General features: G+C 47.3%; 1 protein-coding gene and 1 long non-coding RNA gene across 12 annotated transcripts in view; one reads left to right on the top strand and one right to left on the bottom strand.

Annotated features, from left to right (window-relative positions):
• Positions 1 to 4,929: 4,929 nt before the first annotated feature.
• LOC135967007 (uncharacterized) lies at positions 4,930 to 7,441 on the bottom strand. Its single transcript, XR_010580785.2, has 3 exons — positions 7,309 to 7,441; positions 6,306 to 6,398; positions 4,930 to 5,048 (listed from the first exon to the last, which is right to left on the bottom strand). It is a non-coding gene; the product is annotated as an uncharacterized lncRNA (long non-coding RNA).
• Positions 7,442 to 7,932: 491 nt separating this feature from the next.
• The window catches only part of VPS37C (VPS37C subunit of ESCRT-I), a 30,781-nt gene continuing 17,427 nt past the window's right edge, over positions 7,933 to 21,286 (top strand). For 2 of the 11 annotated variants that reach the window (XM_065528120.2, XM_045371944.3), the window contains exons 1-2: positions 7,933 to 7,993; positions 11,133 to 11,250. Coding sequence is in view for 1 of the 11 variants with exons in the window: in XM_065528118.2 (XP_065384190.1) it covers positions 8,302 to 8,303; positions 11,133 to 11,250 (120 nt within the window). In the remaining 10 variants the exon portion in view is untranslated. Of the gene's footprint in view, positions 8,304 to 11,132; positions 11,301 to 17,755; positions 17,911 to 21,286 lie in introns of those variants that run through there. The other 9 variants (XM_045371943.3, XM_005577685.5, XM_065528118.2 and 6 more) reach the window with 8 other exon arrangements.

A 21,286-nucleotide genomic window follows, 5' to 3' on the forward strand; every position in this document is an offset into this window, starting at 1 on the left:
ACCAATTCTGGGCCACAGAAAGGGGCAGAACTTATGATCCTAGGTAGGTAGATGCCAGAGTCTCATTTCTGAGCATGTGTCTTTGGGAGGAGCTGGCAGGATACCCTAGGAATGGTCCTTGCCCTGGCTTGGGCCCTTGGAGTGGCACTCTGTGACCTGCCCAGTGACAGAAGGCATTGCCATATCACCCTGTGGCAGAGGAAGCTGTGGCTAAGAGGGTGATCACTATGGTGTCTAAACTCAGTCCCCATTCCCCCTAGTTTTCCTTTTCTTTCTTTTCTTTTTTTTCTTTTTTTTGAGATGGAGTCTCGCTCTGTTGCCTAGGCTGGAGAGCAGTGGCACAATCTTGGCTCACTGCAACCTCCGCCTCTCGGGTTCAAGCAATTCCCCTGCCTTAGCCCCCTGAGTAGCTGGGACTCCAAGTGCTCGCTGGCATGCCTGGCTAACTTTGGTATTTTTAGTAGAGACAGGGTTTCGCCATGTTGGCCAGGCTGGTCTTGAACTCCTGACTTCAAGTGATCCACCCACCTTAGCCTCCCAAAGTGCTGGGATTATGGCATAAGCCACTGAGCCCTGCCTCCCCCTCGTTTTTCTGACACCGTGGTAGTCTGGAAATCTCACAGGATTCTATGGAGTGGGAGGAAGGAATGAATGTGCTGCTTTGGGAGCCTCTAGGCCTGCACGAGGATCGAGCAGAGGCTGTTTGACCTCTGGCTGGTCCGAGGGCTGTTCTGGGATGCTGCCCAGAAGAGAGGCTGCCCTTTCATTCTGATGTCCAGCCGATCTCAGGGGTTGGGGGGATTTCTTTGACTCCCTGTGGCCTTATCTGCTGATACCATGTCATTTCCAAAAACTTGAGAACCTTCGCAACGTTCCTGGGCAGGTCCTTGTCCAGAGACCAATACGGATCCAGGTGTAGGGAGCTGCAGTGGCGGCCAAAGTTCAGAGTTCCTAGGGGCTCAACCTAATGGGATGGAGCCTGCTGGTCTTGGCCGAAAGCTTTATAATAATCACACCACTCCCTGAATCTTGCTCTTAAAAAAATTTGTGTTGGGGGGCAGGGATTTAAATGCCATGGGTGCCACTGGGGTGAATGCATTCTTCCTCCAGTTGCTGGCTTCTCCACAGCTCACCAGAAATATCTTTTCCTACTGGGTGCAGTGGGGCACGCCTGTAATCCTAGCTACTGGGGAGGCTGAGGCAGGAGGCTCACCTGATGCCAGGAGTTTGAGACCAGCATGGGCAACATAGCAAAATTTCATCTCTAAAAACAAAAATCAGGCCAGGCGCGGTGGCTCAAGCCTGTAATTGCAGCACTTTGGGAGGCCGAGACAGGCGGATCACGAGGTCAGGAGATCGAGACCATCCTGGCTAACATGGTGAAACCCCATCTCTACTGAAAAAAAATACAAAAAAAAAAAAAAAAACTAGCTGGGCGAGGTGGCGGGCACCTGTAGTCCCAGCTACTCGGGAGGCTGAGGCAGGAGAATCACTTGAACCTGGGAGGTGGAGGCTGCAGTGAGCCGAGATTGAGCCACTGCACTACAGCCTGGTGACTGAGCAAGACTGTGTCTCAAAACAAAACAAAACAAAATTTTATTTATCTTTCATATAATAGTCCAGGTGGCTCTCCAGTGGTTGAAACCCAAATTCCTTCTTGTTGCCTTGCCTTCCTCAACATGTGGTATTCGTCTCTTGGTCCATTATGGCTGCTTCAGCTCACGTCATTACATCTGCATTCCAGCCAGTGGGAAATAGAGAAAGGGAAGTGGGATACGCCCCTTTCCTTATAGGAAAGGCATAGTCCAGAAGTTGCAAAGATTACTTCTGCTCATATGTCACTGGCCATAATGAAGTTAACAGGGGCACTGGTAGGTGAAAGAGAGACTGGGAAATGTAGTCTTTAGCTGGGTGGCCACAGACTAGGGTGATAGTTGGAGTTGGATTACTGGAGGAAGTAGATGATGAGCAGTTCCTGTTATACCCTCCTGCTTCAATGAAGATAAGCCGGTTTCCATCCTCCAGATCTCAGAGGATCAACACAACTAAGACTGATTTCTCACTCACAGCCGACCTGGGTTGGCAGAGAGCTCTGCTCCTCGCAGCCACGCAGGGACTCAGGCTGAAGGACGCTCTGTCCTGATGCAGGGGAAGGGGATGGGTGAGAAATGGGACTCTGGTTCCTAAAGACTTCCGCCTGGAAGTGACACACATCACCACCTCTGCTCACATTCCATTGGTCAAAGTATATTCCACCGCCATGGCAAGCGGGGTTGGGTGGCGGGAGGGATGAGGGCGGGAGGGGGATGGTGGTTTGGAAGAGGGAGAGGAACTGCTGCTGTGGTTATGAAGAGCAACAATGGCCACACCCTTCACCAATGTGCTCATGCCTCACTCACCTTTGGTTCTCTCCACTCCTGCCCTGAGCCTCTTTTGGCCAACATACACAGATTGGATAAGATTATACAGGAGGACGTGTACTAGGCTGTCAATCAGCAGGAGAGCCAACCAAACAACCAAAGAAGAAAAAGAAAATAAAACATCCCCAAACTATGCTTAACCATGTTTATAATCACAATTTGCATTTATGCAAGATTATGTATATGTGCATTTTTTTTTTTTTTTATTTTTTAGACGGAGTCTTGCTCTGTTGCTGAGGTTGCAGTGCAGTGGTTCGATCTCAGCTCACTGCAACCTCCGCCTCCCGAGTTCAAGCAATTCTCATGCCTCAGCCTCTGGAGTAGCTGGGATTACAGGTGCCCGCCACCATGCCCAGGTACTTTTTTGTATTTTTAGTTGAGATGCGGGTTTCACCATGTCAGCCAGGCTGGCCTCAAACTCCTGACCTCAGGTAATCCACTCGCCCTGGCCTCCCAAAGTGTTGGGATTACAGGCGTGAGCCTGTAATAGTCTGTGTTTTATTTATTTATTTGTTTATTTATTTATTTATTTATTTATTTTTATGGCAGCCTGAGCAGACTAAGACACACTGTAACTGTGTAGTAGTATCAGGTTTAAGTTTAGGTGTATATTATAGAAAACCTGAAATAACCACAACTTTAAAAAGATAAAACTTATTTTTTCCCCCTTAAATAAATCTGGAGATAGGCTGTTCAGAGTTTGAATCGTTTCCATTTCCAAAGTCACCTCATAGTCCAATATGGCTGCAGGAGTTCCAGCCAGCACATCTGACATCTAGTGAGTAGTTAGAAGAAGGCGGGGGAAGGCAAAAAGACTCACGTCCCAGCTGAATCAGCTCCTTTAAAGCAGCCTTCCAGGAAATCCCCCTCAACACTCCTGCTTATATCAGAGTCACCTAGTCACAACTAACAGCAAAGGCAGTTGGGAAATGCAGTCTTTTAGCTGACTGGGCACATTGCAATCCTGAATGAAATGTACTGTTTTTAAGGAAAAACAGAGAACGGATAATTTTGTAGGCAGCTGCCAGGTCCTACCTCAGAGGCATAATCCATTGTCTGAGTTGTGCAGGCTGAACGGCTCAGCACAGCACGGGAGCCACAAGGAGGAAGTAGAAGAGAGAAACCAGCCAGACAGATCTGACTCCCAACTCTAGAAATAAAAAGATAAAGTAACTCTTCACTGGTGATCTTCTGAAGACCAAATTAGAGATTCTACATGCCACAAATCAAAACTTCCTTTAAAAACTGCTCTTCCAGCCGGGCACAGTGGCTCACACCTGTAATCCTAGCACAGTGGCTCACACCTGTAATCCTAGCGGGCGGATCACGAGGTCAGGAGATCGAGACCATCCTGGCTAACACGGTGACACCCTGTCTACTAAAAATACAAAAAATTAGCCAGGTATGGTGGCAGGTGCCTGCAGTCCCAGCACTTGGGAGGCTGAGGCAGGAGAATCGCTTCAACCCAGCAGGCGGAGGTTGCAGTGAGCCGAGATCGTGCCACTGTACTCCAGCCCGGGCGACAGCGAGACTCGTCTCAAAAAACAAACAAACAAACCCCAAAACAACAACAAAACTGCTCTTCCAACCCAGTTCCCAAATCTCTCGCAATACCTCAGCTTCTCAAATGTCTCGTTACCTCGAACTCTTAACTTCCTTGTCTTGTCTTCCTTACTTGTTTATGTCACTTGTCCGTCCATTCAACCAGTATGACAAGGTCCAGGGCTGAGCAGCTGAGCAAACAGGCAAGCAAACAAGCAAAACCAAACTCCCCTTTTTAGAAGGGGGTAGAGAGGCAATGAAATATATACTGCAATGTACTGTCATATTTTTTCGTTCCTGATCAGGGTCATTTGAAGGACTGAGGCATCTTGGGCTAGAGATACCTTGTTTTCTCTCCAATCTCAACCAAAAACGTGACTTCCTTGAGGCTGGAGAGGGTATCTGTCCATCTGTGTATCCGCAGGTCTTAGCAGTGTGGGTATTCAGTGAATGCATGTGGAATGAACAAAGGAATTAAGTGAATGTGAGAAACAGAGTAAGGCACCGCCTTCTCTAACTGGGGTTGTTTGTGTTTATAACTTTTTTTAATTTTTCATTTATCAGGGCCGCTCCAGATATGAATGAAATTGGGTGTAACTGAGGTACAGAATGTGGGAACATAGGTGTATCTGATAGGAGATCAGGACTGGAGAGGATGGGGCTAGAGCCAAGGGAAGCTGCAAAAGGTCCAAAGTGGAAAATAGCAGGAACCAGATAAAAAGAGTATCCTTTTTCCCAATGCCACGTCCCTCCCATGACCTGAATTTCCTGCAGTTTTCTCTTCCTCCCTCCTTTGTCCTAATTCTCTATCTTTGGTTATTCAGGAGGGCCAGCACCCTCTGCCCCCATAAGATAATGTGGCAGTGACTCAGGACACGCAGACAGAGCATAGGCAGCAGTGTGTCGTTTCCCCTCAACATCCTTGGTAGAATCATTGTGTCTGTCTCATTCACAAGTTGTTGTTGTTGTTGTTGTTGTTGTTCTTCTTCTTCTTCTTCTTCTTCTTCTTCTTCTCCTCTTCCTCTTCCTCCTCTTCCTCTTCTTCCTCTTCTTCTTCTTTTTTTTAGCGTTAGCAGTTTCCAGCATCTGCATAAAATGATGTGTAAAATAGAGTCTCTGCCTGTCCTTAGAGAAGTTACTATCTAGGGGGAGTGAAAGGTCAACTACAGAAAAGTGTAGAAAATGCTAAGAAGGGTGGGGTGTTTGAATAACACATAAGGGGGCACTTACCCAGTCTTACGGTATAGGGGCTTTCTAGAAGTAGAGTCTAAGACTTAAAGGGCACGAGTGACAGAAAACCCAAAACAACAGTGACACAAGGTGGTTTATTTCTGTCTCACACAGAACGTAGAGGCAGCCATCCTGCGGTGTCATGGTCCATTACGGAATCAGGGCTCAGGTTTCTTCTATTTTGTTGTGCCACTAGTGTGACCTCTATTTCTATGGTCGCCTCATGGTTCAGGATGACTACACTTGTTCCAGCCATCATGTCCATGTTCTGCCTTCCAACATGGTACCAATCAGTGAAGAGATTGCTGGATATAAACTCAAGCTAATCCATCAATAGCGTTTCCTAATTACTTTCCTTCAGAAATGAAACACATGCAGAGTTAAAAATCACATAGCAGCTGGGCGCGGTGGCTCATGCCTGTAATCCCGGCACTTTGGGAGGCCGAGGCAGGTGGATCACCGGAGGTCAGGAGTTCATCAGCCTGGCCAACATGGTGAAACCCTGAGTCTACTAAAAATACAAAGACTAGCTGGGTGTGGTGGCAGGCGCCTGTAATCCCAGCTACTCGGGAGGCTGAGGCAGGAGAATCACTTGAACCTGGGAGGCAGAGGTTGCAGTGAGCAGAGATTGCACCATTGCACTCCAGCCTGGGAAACCAGAGCAAAACTCTGTCTTAAAAAAAAAAAAAAAAAAAAAAAATCACATAATACAAAAAGGCTTATGACAAAAAATTAAGGTCACCTGGCCTGGCCCTCCCTACCCCTCAGAAACAATTTCAACCTAGCTTTCAGGCAGGTGCTGTCAATGGGAGTCACTCTGACATTATGTACCACGTGACACGTTTGCAAAACCAACATGGCACCCCCAAAGGAGTCACTAGTGTCTCGGAAGGGTCAGCAGCAGCTGAGACTGCCTTCTTTATGGACCCCTTCTGTTACAAGAAGGAGTTTTGACAAATTTAGTTTGACAGAGTTTAATTGAGCAAATAATGATTTGTGAATCAGTCAGCCCCCAGAACCAGAATAGGTTCAGAGTAACTCTGAGGCTGCCATGTGGTCAGATAACATTTATGGATAGAAAACAGAAAGTAGGTTGGGCGTGGCGGCTCATACCTGTAATCCCAGTACTTCGGGAGGCCGAGGCTGGAGGATTGCTTGAGCCCAAGAGTTCCAGACCAGCCTGGGCAACATAGTGAATCTCCATTTCTATTAAAAAATAACAATCATTAAAATTTAAAAATAAGAAAAGAAAAAGGAAAGAGATGTCCAGAATACAGAAGCGAAGTACAGAAAGAGTTGGACCCGTTATGTAAGCACAGAACCAGCCCCACCTGGTTCAACTTTGTGTAATAAAGTGGTGAGTTGTTTTTTCAGTTGCCAGGACCCCAGGTTGCAAGTTATGTAACCTGAGCGTGCCCAGAAGAACCAAGCATGCAACCACAGGCGCAACCTAAATGCTTAGACCAAAGAACGGGAACGGAATTAAGAAGTAGATACATGGTATAATCCATGATCTAATCAGATTGAGGCATGGCATCATCCCATGGCAAGATCTAGTCAGATCACTGCTCACTGCAAGACTCAATCAGATCACGGCTCATTACCCTCTGCCTATAACACCTGCCACAGCCCCTGGCTTGGGGAGACAGATTTGAGCATGTCTCCTCGCCAGTTGACTTGCAACAAATCTTCCCGTCTACAAAAACCTGGTACTTCGGTGTTTGGCTTTCTGAGGGCAAAGGGATCCAGTTTGGTTCCCTAATAATGACAGATTGACATTTGCCTTATTGGAACAAGGTTTGAACAGTTGGCTGCCTGTGATTGGCTGAAACTCTGTGATTGGTATGAGTAGGTTCCAGTTCACTATGTACGGAGAAACCTTTAGGACAAACTTAAAATATGTCAGGAGAGAGCTTTAGGTTAAGCTTAACACTTCTCCCCTTTTGGTCAACCTCTTGATTTTGAGAGGTTGGAAACTTAAGACATTGACATCAGTTACCATTGTAAATAGACTTATTTGGTCTCAAATCCCGCTGGGAAATAGCAGAGCAGTGGGTTTCGTAGATGGGAAAGGAAACAGAATAGAAACAAAACAAAACAATAAAACAAAAAACACCTGATTAGTTAACATCAGGTCACTTCAGGGTCCTTTTTTAAAGGGTTAGAGCAGAGGCGGCTTCCTAATTATGCTGCAATCTCCTGTTTCCAGGGGGGAAGGGAGGAGATAGGGAATATCGGTAATTCTGTAGAATAAATGGGTGGGGGAAAGAGATTAACTAGTAAATGGAAATGAGTGTGTGGTGGCCTTGGGGCTCCTCAGTCTGAGCTCAGCCCATCTGGGGCTCCTCCTAGGTTCTGGGCTTCCATCTGCTTCCCGCTCCTTTGGGGTCCCTCCGAGCAGCCTCCCAAGGTCGAGCTGTGTACTGAGCGAGTCTTCGGGGCCACTCGGAAGACAGTGGACGTCCGCGCCGGCGCACTCGCCCAGAGCGGCCTGGTCTCCGCCCAGTGGGCGGGGCCTCTTCCGGGGGGCGTGCGGCGTGCGCGGGAGGGGTCTCGTGGGCGCTCCCGTGGTTGTGGCACGGGTGACTGCGAGCGTGTGTGTGTGGCACGATATCGTGGTAACCCAGAGGCGCGCGAGGCGGGGCGCCCAACGGGGTGGCGGGGCTAGCACGCGCGCCACTGGGGCGCCGGACGTTGAAAGGGGGGTCACATCCGGCAGGGGGCGGGCCTGGCGGACCCCGGAAGTGTGGGCGCGGCTGCGGTTTAACCCGCGGTGGCGGCGGCGGCGGCGGCCCTGGCAGGTGAGCCGGGACTGGGGAGGGTCCCAGCTCTGCCGCAGGCGGGCGGGGCAGAGGACGACGGTGGGGGCGGCGCCGGCGGTGGCTCCCGGAGCGCCCCCGCCTGCCCGCCTCATCCTGGCAGAGGCCGATGATTGGGCACGAGGGGCGCGTGACTCGCGCCGGGGGCCGGCGCCCCTGCCCCTAGCGGTGGGAGGGACGCGGGGAGAGCGCGAGGCGCCGCCCCGGCTCCCCTGCGGGTCGCACCTCCAGTTCCGCTTCACCCCTCACCGCCACCCTCCTTTCTCCATCTCCGCAGGCCCTCGCCCCGTATGTGAGCATCTTGCGGTCACAATTCTGATGACATTAGAGCCAATTAGCCCATTGTATAGATGGGGAAGCTGAGGCCTAAGAGTAGGGTCTGACTTGCCAGAGGGCACGCGGGAGACCAGTGGCAGGGTGAGAGTTGGAGGGACTTTGTCTTTGACTTACTGGCTTGTGCCCTTTCTCCAGGACTTTGAGAGAGGAGACTTTCAGCTTTGGCTTTGTTCAGGACTCAGACTTGGACCTCCCGGCATCATTGACCATTTCTTACCGCAGGACCCTCTGGGCGCAAAGGGCAGTGATGCATACATACCCATTATATGCCTGGTTCCTCTCCATTTCCTCCTCAGCAGATGAGGAGATTTCCCACTTTACCGATGGGAGAAGGAGTTACCTGGAGCTGTTTTGCGAGTTACTGGCAGAGTTGACTCTACAACCTGGGGTTTTAGTCGCTGAGCTGAGGCAGTGCTTTCCTAGCTACACCTTGTCTGGGCTCACTTACCCTGGGAATGTCAGTCTTCAGCTCCAGAAACTTCCCAGACTCATTTCCCTTCTCTCAATTCTCCTGTTGCTACCTAAGGCCTTTTCCACCCTTTTTATTGGCTCCTGGAGTCCCATTTCCTACTAATGCATCAAGATGCTGCCACCAGACTGTCATTTCTGTGACTCTTGGCCTTAGAGCTGGAGGTGGTGGTGACCGAGGAACTGGGGAAGGAAAGACTCTTACTTTGTTGTCCAAAGCTGCAGCCCTGCAGAGACCTGAACTCTGTAGTTCTGGGTGGGATTGGGGACTGTTGCGGTGAACATACTGGACGCTAAAGTGAGTCTTTGTTCTTTGCGGTGGTAGTGCTCAGAAAAACCTTTTTCCTAGATTATCTTGGAAATGTGATTCCATGCCTTTGTAATTTCCATTAAGTAGCACATTTTCATTGTAGACTTTCTGAGCAGTTTCTGCCGCTGTTTTGCAGGTAGCAATAGCTGTGATTTGTTGCTTGGCTTCATATGCTGGGCGCTGTTCTAGGGCTTTCTGAACATACCGAATTTTGTGAACATGTCCAAATAGGCGATGATCCCATTTTACAGATGAAGTGAGTTGCAGAGGTGTTAGATAACCTGGCTAGCGTCACACAGCCAGTAAGTGACCAAGTTTGGATTTTTTTTTTTTTTTTGAGACGGAGTCTTGAACTGTTGCCCAGGCTGGAGTGAAGTGGTGTGATCTCCGCTCACTGCAGCCTCCGCCCCCTGGGTTCAAGCGATTCTCCTGCCTCAGCCTCCCCAGTAGCTGGGATTATAGGTGCCCGCCACAACGCCCGGCTAATTTTTGTATTTTTTAGTTCAGACGGGGTTTCACCATGTTGGCCAGGCTGATCTCGAACTCCTGACCTCAGGTGATCCACCCGCTTCTGCCTCCCAAAGTGCTGGCATTACAGGCGTGAACCACTGTGTCCAGCCGCAAGTGGGATTTCTAAGCCATCAGTCTCATTTCGAAGTCAAGGTGCTTTTAACTGTGTGATACTGCCTCTCAGACCCTTTAGTTTACCAAAGGTGCTGGACCTTAAGAATAATTTCTGATGCTTGTTAAAAATACAGAGCTCCACCTCTAGAGATTCCTGTGCTATTGTCTGGAGGAGGGCCCAGAAATCTATTTTTAACGAACGCACTGGGTGATTCTTACTGTAAGGCAAGTTTGGGAAACACCGCCTGTTAAGAACTTTGTAGATTTGCTAGGCCACTGGTAGCTTGGAAGTGAGATTATTCCTGAGGATTCTTGTTTTCTTTTTGTTTATTGCTTTGAAATTTGTTAATTTGCCCTTAAGAGGCCTTTGGGTTAGCTAGCGGTACGAATCATTTCTGGACACTGTTGGCCAGTAATAGTAGGGGTTTTCCAGGCTGACAAAATCAGATCACTGAAGACCTGGCTTAATGGATTTAGCTCTTTTAATCCAGCTGGATCTCTGTTGTGTGGAAATTCTGTTAGAAGTGTCCTTGAAAGGTGGCGTTTCCACAAGGTTTCGGTCTGTTCCCAGGAGCTTACCGAAAGAGAGAGAGGTGTCTAATGGCAGCCCTGTCTGAGGTTTTGCTAGGTTTAAAGGCGTGTTTACTTAGTAGGTGCTCCTTCCAATTCATATCTCACCTCTTTATCTTCTTTTACTGGTTTACGTGAAAGACTAAGCAAATATCAAACAGGTTTGTCTTGATTTAGCCGAGGCTGACAAGTAGGACCCCTGGGGCTTAGGATGGGCTGGAGAGGGAGTCTCTCCAGTGAACGTCAAACAGATAGCTCAGGCAGGTAGGCCTACCTTTGAAGACCTGTAAGTATTTTCAGTCCCGCTACTGATTTATCTGGTCCCACCTCAAGCAGGATTACAACTAGTCACAGGTAAAGTCAGCATTATAGGATTACTTTATTCTCCTGTCTGGTAAACACTGATTTCTAATTTATTTTCTTTTAAATAGAGAACATATTTCCCTGTTACATTTGCTGAGACTTGTTTTATGGCCCAGAGTATGGTCTATCTTGGTAAATGTTCTGTGAGCCCTTGAGGAAGTTGCCTATTCTGCTATTGCCGGATCAAGTGTTCTGTAACTTTCAGTTCAGGCAGGTTGGTTTGTAATGTTCAAGTCTGCTGTGTCCTTACTGATTTTTGGTCTTCTGTTCTTTCAGTTATTGAGAGAGGGACATTGACACTTCTGATTATAATTGTGGATTTCTCCCTTTCCCCTGGTAGTTTTATCGGTTTGTGTTTCACATGTTTCGAAGCTCCGTTGTTAATTGCACAAACCTTTATGAGTATTATATTCCATGTATGAATTGACCTTCTTTGTTGTATTGTATTAGGCTGTTTTGCGTTGCTATAAAGAAATACCTGAAGCAGACGATTTATAAAGAAAAGAGATTCATTTGGCTCACGGTTCTACACGCTGTACAAGAAACATTGCATCAGCATCTGCTTCTGGTGAGGACTCAGGAAGCTTTTACTCGTGGCAGAAGGTGAAAGGGGAACAGGTGTGTCACACAGCCACGGAGGGAGCAAGAGAGATGCCAGGCAGGCCCTTTTAAGCAACCAGCTCTCATGTGAACTAAGAGAGCAAGAACTCATTACTGCGGGGAGGGCACCAAGCCATTCATGAGGGATCTGTCCTGTGACCTAAACATGTCTCACCACTAGGCCCTACCTCCAACATTGGGAATCAAATTTTAACGGATTTGGAGGGGGCAGATATCCAAACCGTATCATTTACCACGAAATGACTCTTTTAGCCCCAGGAAATGTTCTTTGCTCTGAAATCTACTTTGTCTGATATTAGTATAGCTAATCCAGCTTTAAAAAATTAGTGTTAGGAATTGATTTCCAGAATATGTAAACTCAGCAACAAAAAACACAACCCGATTCAAAAATGGGTGAAGGACTTGAATAGATACTTCTTCAAAGAAGATACACAAATGGCCAATAAGTACATGAAAAGATGCTCAACTTCACTAGTCCTTATGGAATGCAAATCAGTACCACAGTGAGCTACCACTTCACCTATTACGATAGCTATTAAAACAAACAAGCAAACAAAAAAAACCAGTAAATAATAAATGTTGACAAGGATGTAGAGAAATTGAAACCCTTGTGCTTTTTTGGTGGGAATGGAAAATGGTATAGCCAGTGGAAAACAGCATGGCAGTTCCTCAAAAAATTAAACATGGAATTGCCATATCATCTAGCAATTCCACTTCCGGGTATATACCCAAATAAGTGAAAGCAGACACTTGAACAAGTGTTTGTATACCCATGTTCGTAGCAGCATTATTTACAATAGCCTAAAAGTTGGGAACCACGCAAGTGTCCATGGACAGGTGAATGGCTAAGCAAAATGTGGTATATATATTAGATAGAATATTATTCAGTCTTAAAAAGGAAAGAAGACTTGATATATCCTGTGATATGGGTGAACCTTGAAGACATTATCCTTAGTGAAACCAGCTGGTCACAAGAGAACAAATATTGTTGTATTCCTCTTACATGAGGTTCCTAGAGTGGTCCAGTTGTAGAGACAGAAAGTGGAATGGTGGTTGCCAGACGATGGAAGAAAGGGAGAATGGGAAGTTAGTGCTTAATGCATACAGAATTTCGGTTTAGGGTGATGAAAATGTTCTGGAGAGGAATGGTGGTGATGGTTATACAACAAAGCAAATGTATTTAATGTGAAAGAACTGTATACTTAAAAATGATTAAAATGGTAAATTTTGTTGCGTATAAAAGGGTTTTTAAAAATAGAAGATTTAAAAATTATGGTATATCTCTTAAAAAGTGTTTTTACTTCTAAACAATTTGTGTCTTTATATTGAAAGTGGGCTTCTTGTAGGCAGCATATAGACGGGTGTTTTTTTTGTTTTTGTTTTTGTTTTTTGAGACAGAGTCTCCTTCTGTTGCCCAGGCTAGAGTGTAGTGGTGTGATCTTGACTCACTGCAATCTCCTCCTCCTGGGTTCAAATGATTCTCATGCCTCAGCTTCCTGAGAGCTGGGATTATAGGCATGTGCCTACCGTGCCCAGCTAATTTTTTGGCATTTTTAGTAGAGACGAGATTTCGCTGTGTTGGCCAGGTTAGTCTTGAACTCCTGACCTTAAGTTATCTGCCCACTCCTCCCAAAGTGCTGGGTTTACAGGTGTGAACAACTGCACCTGGCCGGGGGTTGCTTTTTAATCCAGTCTCACAAGCTGCATTTTAATTGGGATGCTAAGACTATTTAGATTTAATGTGATTATTGATACGGTGAAGTTTAAATCTACCTTCTTGCTGTTTGTTTTCAATCTGTGCCATGTGCTTTGTTCCCTTTTTCCTTTCTTATGACTTCTTTGGGATCGAGTAATTTTTATGATTCCATTTTGTTTCCTTTGTTGGTTTATTCTAACACTTTTTTTAGTGGTTGCTTTAAGATATATAGTATGCATCTTTAATTTGCCACAGCCTGTCTTCAAGTGATGTCATACCACTTTAGTGTAAGAATCTTGCAATAGTTTACTTTCATTTCCTTCCTCCTGGACTTCATACTGTTGTCACCTGTTTTACCTCTACACATGCCATAAATCCCATAACACATTGTTATTTTTGTTTTAAATAATCATTTTTTAAGGAGATTACAATGTAAAGTTCTTTTATATTTACTCATCTGTTGAACATTTTTGGTGCTCTTTATTCCTCCATGTAGATCCACATTTCTGTCTTGTTTCATGTTCCTTCTGACTTGAGGATGTCCATTTAACATTTCTTGTGGTGCTGGTCTGTTAGTGATGGATTCTTTCAGCTTTTGGGTGTCTAGAGAAGTCTTTATTTTGGCTTTGTTTTTGGAAGGCATTTTCCCTGTATAGAATTCTGGATTGGCCGGGCGCGGTGGCTCAAGCCTGTAATCTCAGCACTTTGGGAGGCCGAGGCGGGTGGATCACGAGGTCAGGAGATCGAGACTATCCTGGCTAACATGGTGAAACCCCGTCTCTACTAAAAATACAAAAAAAAAAAAACTAGCCGGGCGTGGTGGCGGGCGCCTGTAGTCTCAGCTACTTGGGAAGCTGAGGCGGGAGAATGGCGTGAACCTGGGAGGCGGAGCTTGCAGTGAGCCGAGATCACGCCACTGCACTCCAGCCTGGGAGACACAGCGAGACTCCGTCTCAAAAAAAAAGAATTCTGGATTAACTATTTTTTTTTTTTCAGTGCTTTAAAGATGTTCCAGTGTCTTTTGCTTGCATTGTTTCATATGAGTAATCTGCTATTTTTCTTTCCTTTTTTCTTCTTGTTTTTTTAAGAGGCAGAGTCTCACTCTGTCATACAGGCCAGAGTGCAGTGGCATGATCATAGCTCACTGAGGCCTCAAACTTCTGGGCTCAGGTGATCCTCCCACCTCAGGGTCCCTAGTAGCTAAGACTACAGGTGTGTATACCATGCCTGGGTAATTGTTTTAAATGATTATTCTTTATTTTTGTAGAGATAGGGTCTTGCTATGTTGCTCAGGCTGGTTTTGACTTCCTGGCCTAAAGTGACCCTATGGCATCGGCTTCCCAAAGTGGTAAGATTACAGGCATGAGCCGCCACACCTGGCCTGTTTATTTTTATTTTTTGCTCTTCTGTTTTTAATGTATCTTTTTCTCCTTCTAACTGCTTTTCTTTCTTTCTTCCATTTTTTTTTTTTTTTTTTTGAGACAGAGTCTCACTCTATCATCCAGGCCAGAGTGCAGTGGCATGATCATAGCTCACTGCAGCCTCAGATTTCTGGGCTCAAGGGATCCTCCCACTTTAGCCTCCCAAGTAGTTGGGACCACAGGTCTGTGCCACCATGCCGGGCTAATTTTTTATTTTTTTCTAGAAACAGGGTCTCACTATGTTGCCCAGGATGGTCAGAAACTCCTGAGCTCGAGCAGTCTTCCCATCTTGGCCTCCCAAAGTGCTGAGATTGCAGGCATGAGCCACCATGCCTGGCTCTGACTGCTTTTCTGAGTTTAAACAATGTAATGATGATGTGCTTTGTGTAGTGTAGTTTTCTTCATTTTTTTTGTGCTTGGGTTCATTGAGTTTTTTGGATTTGTGGGTTTATAGCTTTCATCAGATTTGGAAATTTTTCAGTCAGTAATTCTGCAAATATTTTTTTCATTCCCTTTTCTCTTTCCTCTCTTTCGGGGAATCCAGTTACATGTATATAAGGGTGCTAGAAGTTGTTCCATAGCTCTCTGATCATTTATTTTTCCCGCTAGTCTCTTTTTTTTTTCTCTCTGGTTTGTGCTGGATAGTTTCTGTTGCTATGTCTTCAAATTGACTGGTCTCTTCTGCATTGTCTAATCTGCTGATACTCCCTTTCAGTATACTTTTTATCATAGACTTTGTAGTTTTCATCTGTAGAAGTTTGATTTGGGTCTTTTAAATATCTTCCCTGTCTCTAACATGCTTAATCTTTCCTTTTGCTTCTTGAACATATGGAATACAGTTTTAGTAACTGTTTTAATGTCCTTGCCTGCTAATTCCATTATCTGTGTATTTTTTGGGTCTGTTTCTATTGTTTCCCTCACTATGGGTCTTATTTTCTTGTTTCTTTGTATGTCTGGTAATTTTTAATTGTATATCACATGTTGTGAATTTTACTTTATGGGGTGCTGGATATTTTTGTATTTCTATAAATGTTCCTGGCATTGTTTTGGAACACTGTTAAGTTACTTGGGAACAGTTTGATTCTTTAAAGGTTGCTCTCAAGGCTTGTTAGTTGGGGTCAGAACAGCCTTAGGCCCAGGCCTGATTTTTCCTCACTACTGAGGCAGTACTGTCCTTAGTACTTTACCAATGTCCTGTGAATGATGAGGTTTTTCCACTGCGGCTGGTGGGCACACAAGACTATTTCTGTTTCAATTTGAGGTCCAAGGATTGTTGCCTTGGACGGGTACAGATCAGTACCGGCTGAGAGCCGGAGGGGGACCCTCTGTAGGTTTCTGGGGTTCTCTGTGTGGCCCTTTCCTCTCTGGTACTCTGCCCTGTGAACTCTGGCTACCCTGGCCTCCCTGGAGTTGGAATTCCTCTCCTCCACTCCCTGTGCCTTGGGCCTGGAGGCCCTCTAGGAGTAACTTGGAGCAGCTGTAGTACTCAGCTTTTTGTTTTCCACTGTCAGGGGTCACTCTTCTGTGTTGTCTGATGTCCAGCGTTTACAAACTGTTGTTCTATGTGTTTTTTTTGGCTTTGTCTGGCTTTTTAGTTTTTTGAGGCAGGAGAGTAAATCTAGTTCCCCTCCCTCCATGTTAGCCAAAAGCGGAAGTCCCTGTCCAGTCAGCATTCCTTGGATGCCTGGTGTATTAGTCTGTTTTTTCACACTGCTGTAATAAAAAGAACTGCCCAAGACTGGGTAACTACTAAGGGAAAGAGGTTTAAGTGACTCACACTTCCGCATGTTCGGGAGGCCTCAGGAAAGTTACAGTCATGGCGGAAGGTGAAGTGGGCTCGTCTCACATGGTGGCAGGTGAGAGAGTGTCTGTGGGAGAAACTGTCAAACACTGATAAAACCATCATAGCTCATGAGACCTCATTCACTATCACGAGAACAGCATGGGGGAAACTGCCCCCATGATCCATCCAATCACCTCCCACTAGGTCCCTCCCTCCACATGTGGGGATTATGGGGATTACAATTCACGATGAGATTTGGGCGGGGACACCGAGCCAAACCATATCACCTTGTATGTGCCCAGTGTTGACCTAGGCGCTGGGATGCAGAAACAAACACGACATGGGCTGTGTCCTTGGGGAGCTCACACTCCTGCTGGAGGAACATGCTGATTTCTAAATAAGAAATGCTATGTGCTGTGTACAGAGTACCATGAAAGGCAGGATGAACTCTTTGGGAGGAAGGAGCAAGGAAAGCTTTAGAGAGTTGCTGGCTTTTGAGGGATGGAGCAGGCATTTTCTAGATGGGGAAAGTGTAGGAAAGAGTATTCCGGGCAGAGTAGAGAGGAAGAGCAAAGGCAGGGCAGCTTGTGCGGTGAACTCCTTCCCGGGCAGGATCCCTGTCTGACTGATCTTTAGAGATGAATGTATGTCAAGTGACTGGAAGTGTGGTTTTTGTTCTGGGACTAGTAGGTAGAACAAAGAGAGTTGGGATGGTGTGAGCAACCCATGGAGAAACAGAGGCTCGGGGTCAGCTGATACAGGGCGTTGTATACCAACCCAAGGAGCACAAGATTTGGAACATAATACCAAATGCTGGGGAGCCATGAGAGGGCCATGGGAGCTCTGACTGTGTTCTCCCAAGGTTGCTGGGGGGTGTCAAAGAGGGCTGGAGAGGGCTGAGGCGGGCTCAGGGCAGACTTTCTGTACAAGCATGAAAATGAGTACAGAGCTCAGTGTGGTCACAGATACAGCTTTGCCACCCTTTGTTTGATAATGGCCTTCATGGATTCCTGCCTGAGTCCAGAATTGATTTGAGAAGGCCTGGCTTGGTTTCTCTTTTTCTGTGGCTATACCCGTCTACCTGTGGATGATTCCACTGGACCCGGAAGTTCTGGGTCTGGCTTATCACTGGCAGGGGTAGGATCTGCAGCTGCCCCACCTTTTATCCGCCTAGGATGGCCCCACCTCAGCGATCTCATCATCTTGGGCTTTGAATACACACCTTGCATGACCGGTGCACACTCCTGGATGTTGGTCCTGAGTGTGTCTTTGCCTTGACTTTCCTCTTGATCCCTCCTTAAGGGACAGTTGAATCCTCTTGCTCAGCTTGCTCTGTGCAGATCAGAAGTGGGGGCGGATGGACAGCTGCAGATTGAAATCCTTTCTGAGTCATCTGAACAGTAGGGACAAAGGAGATATAAGTGGAAGTGGGGTGAAGTCAGTATGTTTTTCTTTTCAAGTCAGTCATGGGCCAAAGAAGGAAAAGGCCTTGCCAAGTGGCTGGGCTTTACTGTCAGGAAGTTTCAAAAACCAGCTGCCTATTCAGTCACCTGTTTCTTGGCCAACATTTTGACTGACGCTGAATGCTGTTGATCTGATCACATCCAGCCATTGGAGTTATGTTCCTCTGTTGACTGATGCCATCTCTGGAGGAATCTTAAATTCTCTGTCCTCAGAGTCCACACGGGAAGTGCTTGAGTTGCAGAGGTAAGAATGGGCTGAGTTTCTGTGCCCAGCCACGGTGATAGAAATCATGAGCGGCTGTTTATTGATCCCTGCCTGAGAGCCAGACTTTAGACTTTCTAGCCATGAAACTCAATTCGTTCTTACAAAAGCTCCATCTTATAGAAGACACTGAGGCACAGAGATTTTAAATCACCCATCCAGGCTCTCCCCAGCCAGTAAGCAAGAGTGCAGGGCTGTCTGCCTTACAGATTCAGAGTCTTTAATCCCTGGGTCTCCTGCAGAGCTGAGGTTCAAAGGAGGCACTGCTCCTGTGCTGCTGGGGCTCCTGGGCCTGTACACCTGTTCGGACTTCAGTCTGAGGGCTGGTGAAGGAGAGTAGTTACCACTTTAGTATTTGTTAGGACAGCATCATGCTGGGTTCTGAAGAAAATAGAACAGGTTCTACTCTTGAGGGGTCTAGTTGAAGATATCCTTACCAACGACCATTGATGAACTTGGTCCCCAGAGCCAGGCCTGGTGTTCTGTGGATGTGGACTTGATCGAGGCAGCCAAGCACAGTGAGGTGCATGGGCCGTGACGCTGGACGGCCTCCGTTGCAGTTCAGGCTCTGCGTTTCCTCCCTGGGAAACTGTGGGCAGGCACAGAACCTCAGTGTTCTCCTATTTAAAATGAGGAAAGCCTGAGGATGGACAGCGGCGTAGGCATGGTGAGGGTTACCCGAGTTGCTGCATGTAGAACACCTGGGCCAGCCACCGGCCTGTGAGCAGCCTCTAAACCTCAGACACAGGGCCTGTCACCATTCCTGACACTGATGGGACAGTGAGGCTCCGGAGGGCAACTGGGCAGGAGGCGGTAAGGCCTGCTTTGATGACTCCCCACGCTCTGCACTGCTGGCAAGACATCACAGCTGAAAGGGAGTGGAGGAGGGGACCCGGGGAGGGGCTGGTGAGGGTTGGGAGCAGCAGGGATAAGGGGTTAGGACGGTGGTCTCAGGGGCCAACTCTAGGTCAAGGGGGAAACTGAACTGTGAGGACAGGGCTCTCCCCAACCTATTTGCCCAGAACATATGTGTTGTGAAGTGTTCTGTGCAGTATGGCTTGGATTAAATGTTTGTTTGGGGGAAAAAAAAAATCTCCTTTGAAAAAGGTTGAAAGTGACAGGATTAGGCCAAACTGGGCAAATGGGCAGAGGAGGGAGGCGTCCTGTCCAGACTGGTTAGGCTACTCGACAGGTGGTAGGTGAGGGGAGGAGCGGGGCAAGACGGCCAGCCTTAGGGAAGCAGTGTGATAGGACACACATCCGGGGAGCCTGGTGGGATGGTTGTGAGAAAGAGACCCTGGAGACGGGAGGACTAGTTTGCAGCCTGCACAGGGCAGGGATGGGTGTGTGAGAGAGCCTTTGGAACACTGGCTAGCTAAAACTTGGTGATTGAACCTCACAGGTGGAGGGACTCACATGTCTGAGCTGACCTGGAAGTCAGGGCCAGGAGCTGAAGCCACTGATAGAAAAGGAGACTGGGAGGAGAGTCTGGTTGGGGGAGAAAAAACGTTGATGAGTGAGGGGAGTGGAGATCTAGGAATGCTGGAATGCAGGTGTGTGCGGAGGTTCAGCAGGTTTGGGAGGAGTCCCTTTAGGGGACGGACTGGGTCAGCAAAGCCAAGCCTGTGGCGTACGGGGCAGGGTGTGAGCGCTGGGCTCTGCGGCCTGCCCGGTGCTGTTAGAGCCTCCCAGCCAGCCGAGCGGCTTAATTTCCTGAAGTCCTCTGCCACTCCGGGTGCCTCCCAGCATTTGGCACAGTGAGTGGGCTCGTTATTCTTAAGTCTTCTCACTTGACGGCCCTGCCTCTGGGCAAAGGGGGGTCAGATGGAGTTTTTCAGTGGATTGAGGAACAGTCAGTTGTTATGTAAATATTTATGTAAAGATGACAGTTTCCTTCATAAAGCAATTTCCTTATGAGAGATTGTGCATTCCCCCATGTATGCTTATATTTGAGGCCTCTTGTCTAGATTGGTTTGGAGCTTCTTTCAGAAAGCCACACCCTTTGCTTCCGTCTGGGATCAGCTCTTTCAGAGTCATCTGGTTCTAGACCTAGCTGGGTGCCTGGCACAGCTGACAGGCAGCATTTCTTAACAGTAAGCTGTGAGGGTGTGGGAATGAGTACTGCCGGGTGCCGGACCTGCTGCTTGGTGGTCTTGTTTAATTCTCATTTAATCCTTACAATCCCATAGTGTTGGTAGTATTAGCCCCATTTTACAAATGAGAAACAGAATGAGAAAGGCCGAATAATGTGCCTATGGTGATAGAGCTAGTGAAGGGTCAGGATGGGATTGAAATCCAGGAGTTTTCGTCTCTAAAGCCTCTTCATGTGGTCTTTTTTTTTCTTTTTTCTTTTTTAAGACAAAGTCTCACTCTGTCGCCCAGGCTGGAGTGCAGTGGCGAGATCTCAGCTCACTGCAGGCTCCGCCTCCTGGGTTCACGCCATTCTCCTGCCTCAGCCTCCCGAGTAGCTGGGACTCCAGGCGCCCGCCACCACGCCCGGCTAATTTTTTTGTATTTTTAGTAGAGACGGGGTTTCACCGTGTTAGCCAGGATGGTCTTGATCTCCTGACCTTGTGGTCCGCCCGCCTTGGCCTCCCAAAGTGCTGAGATTACAGGCTTGAGCCACCGCGTCCGGCCCCTCTTCACGTCGTCTGAACTATTTGTCCCTGGTGGGTGGGAGGAATCTCCAACCCCACCCCAGCCCCAACCCCAGCAGTTCCTTAGAAAGGATGAAAAACAGGTGGGGGCAGTGGCACAGGCCTGGACTCCCAGCTACTTGGGAGGTGAGGTGGATTGCTTGAGCCCATGAGTTTGAGGCTGTGAATTGAGCTCATGTTGCGCCCCTGCACTCCAGCCTGGGCAACAGAGTGACAGAGTGAGGCCTTCATCTCTTAAAAAACGAAAACTAAAAACGCCTCATGGTTTACACGGTAACTTTTCCAGTTGTGGGAAGGTCAGTTCAGTGCTGCTTTGGGACCAGTAAGAAGAACTTGATGATTTGATTTTTTTTTTTTTTTTTTAACTTCCTGTGGGAAGTCAGGAAACAAAACAGTCTGGCACTTGGATACACAGCTGGAATCATTCTGGGAAAAGAAAACCAGATCAGGCCCACAAGTATTTCCTCATTCAGTAGCACAATTAGGAAGGTTTCTAAGGCAACAGCAGGTGTTTCTGACATACGGGGTAAGATGGGGCCAGTTCCTTTTTAACATGTGCAGATTGGACTTTGCAGGTTGCTCTGGTAGTAGCTTTTTCTGGTGCCATAGGTGGATGTGGGGAATTGTAAGAAACCAGGGGATATCACAGCCGTCCTTGCAGTGTGATTTCGGGCTTGAGGTCACTGACAAGTAAGTGTTGT

The sequence above is a fragment of the Macaca fascicularis genome, chromosome 14, assembly GCF_037993035.2.
Source record: "Macaca fascicularis isolate 582-1 chromosome 14, T2T-MFA8v1.1".
Taxonomy (NCBI): domain Eukaryota; kingdom Metazoa; phylum Chordata; class Mammalia; order Primates; family Cercopithecidae; genus Macaca; species Macaca fascicularis.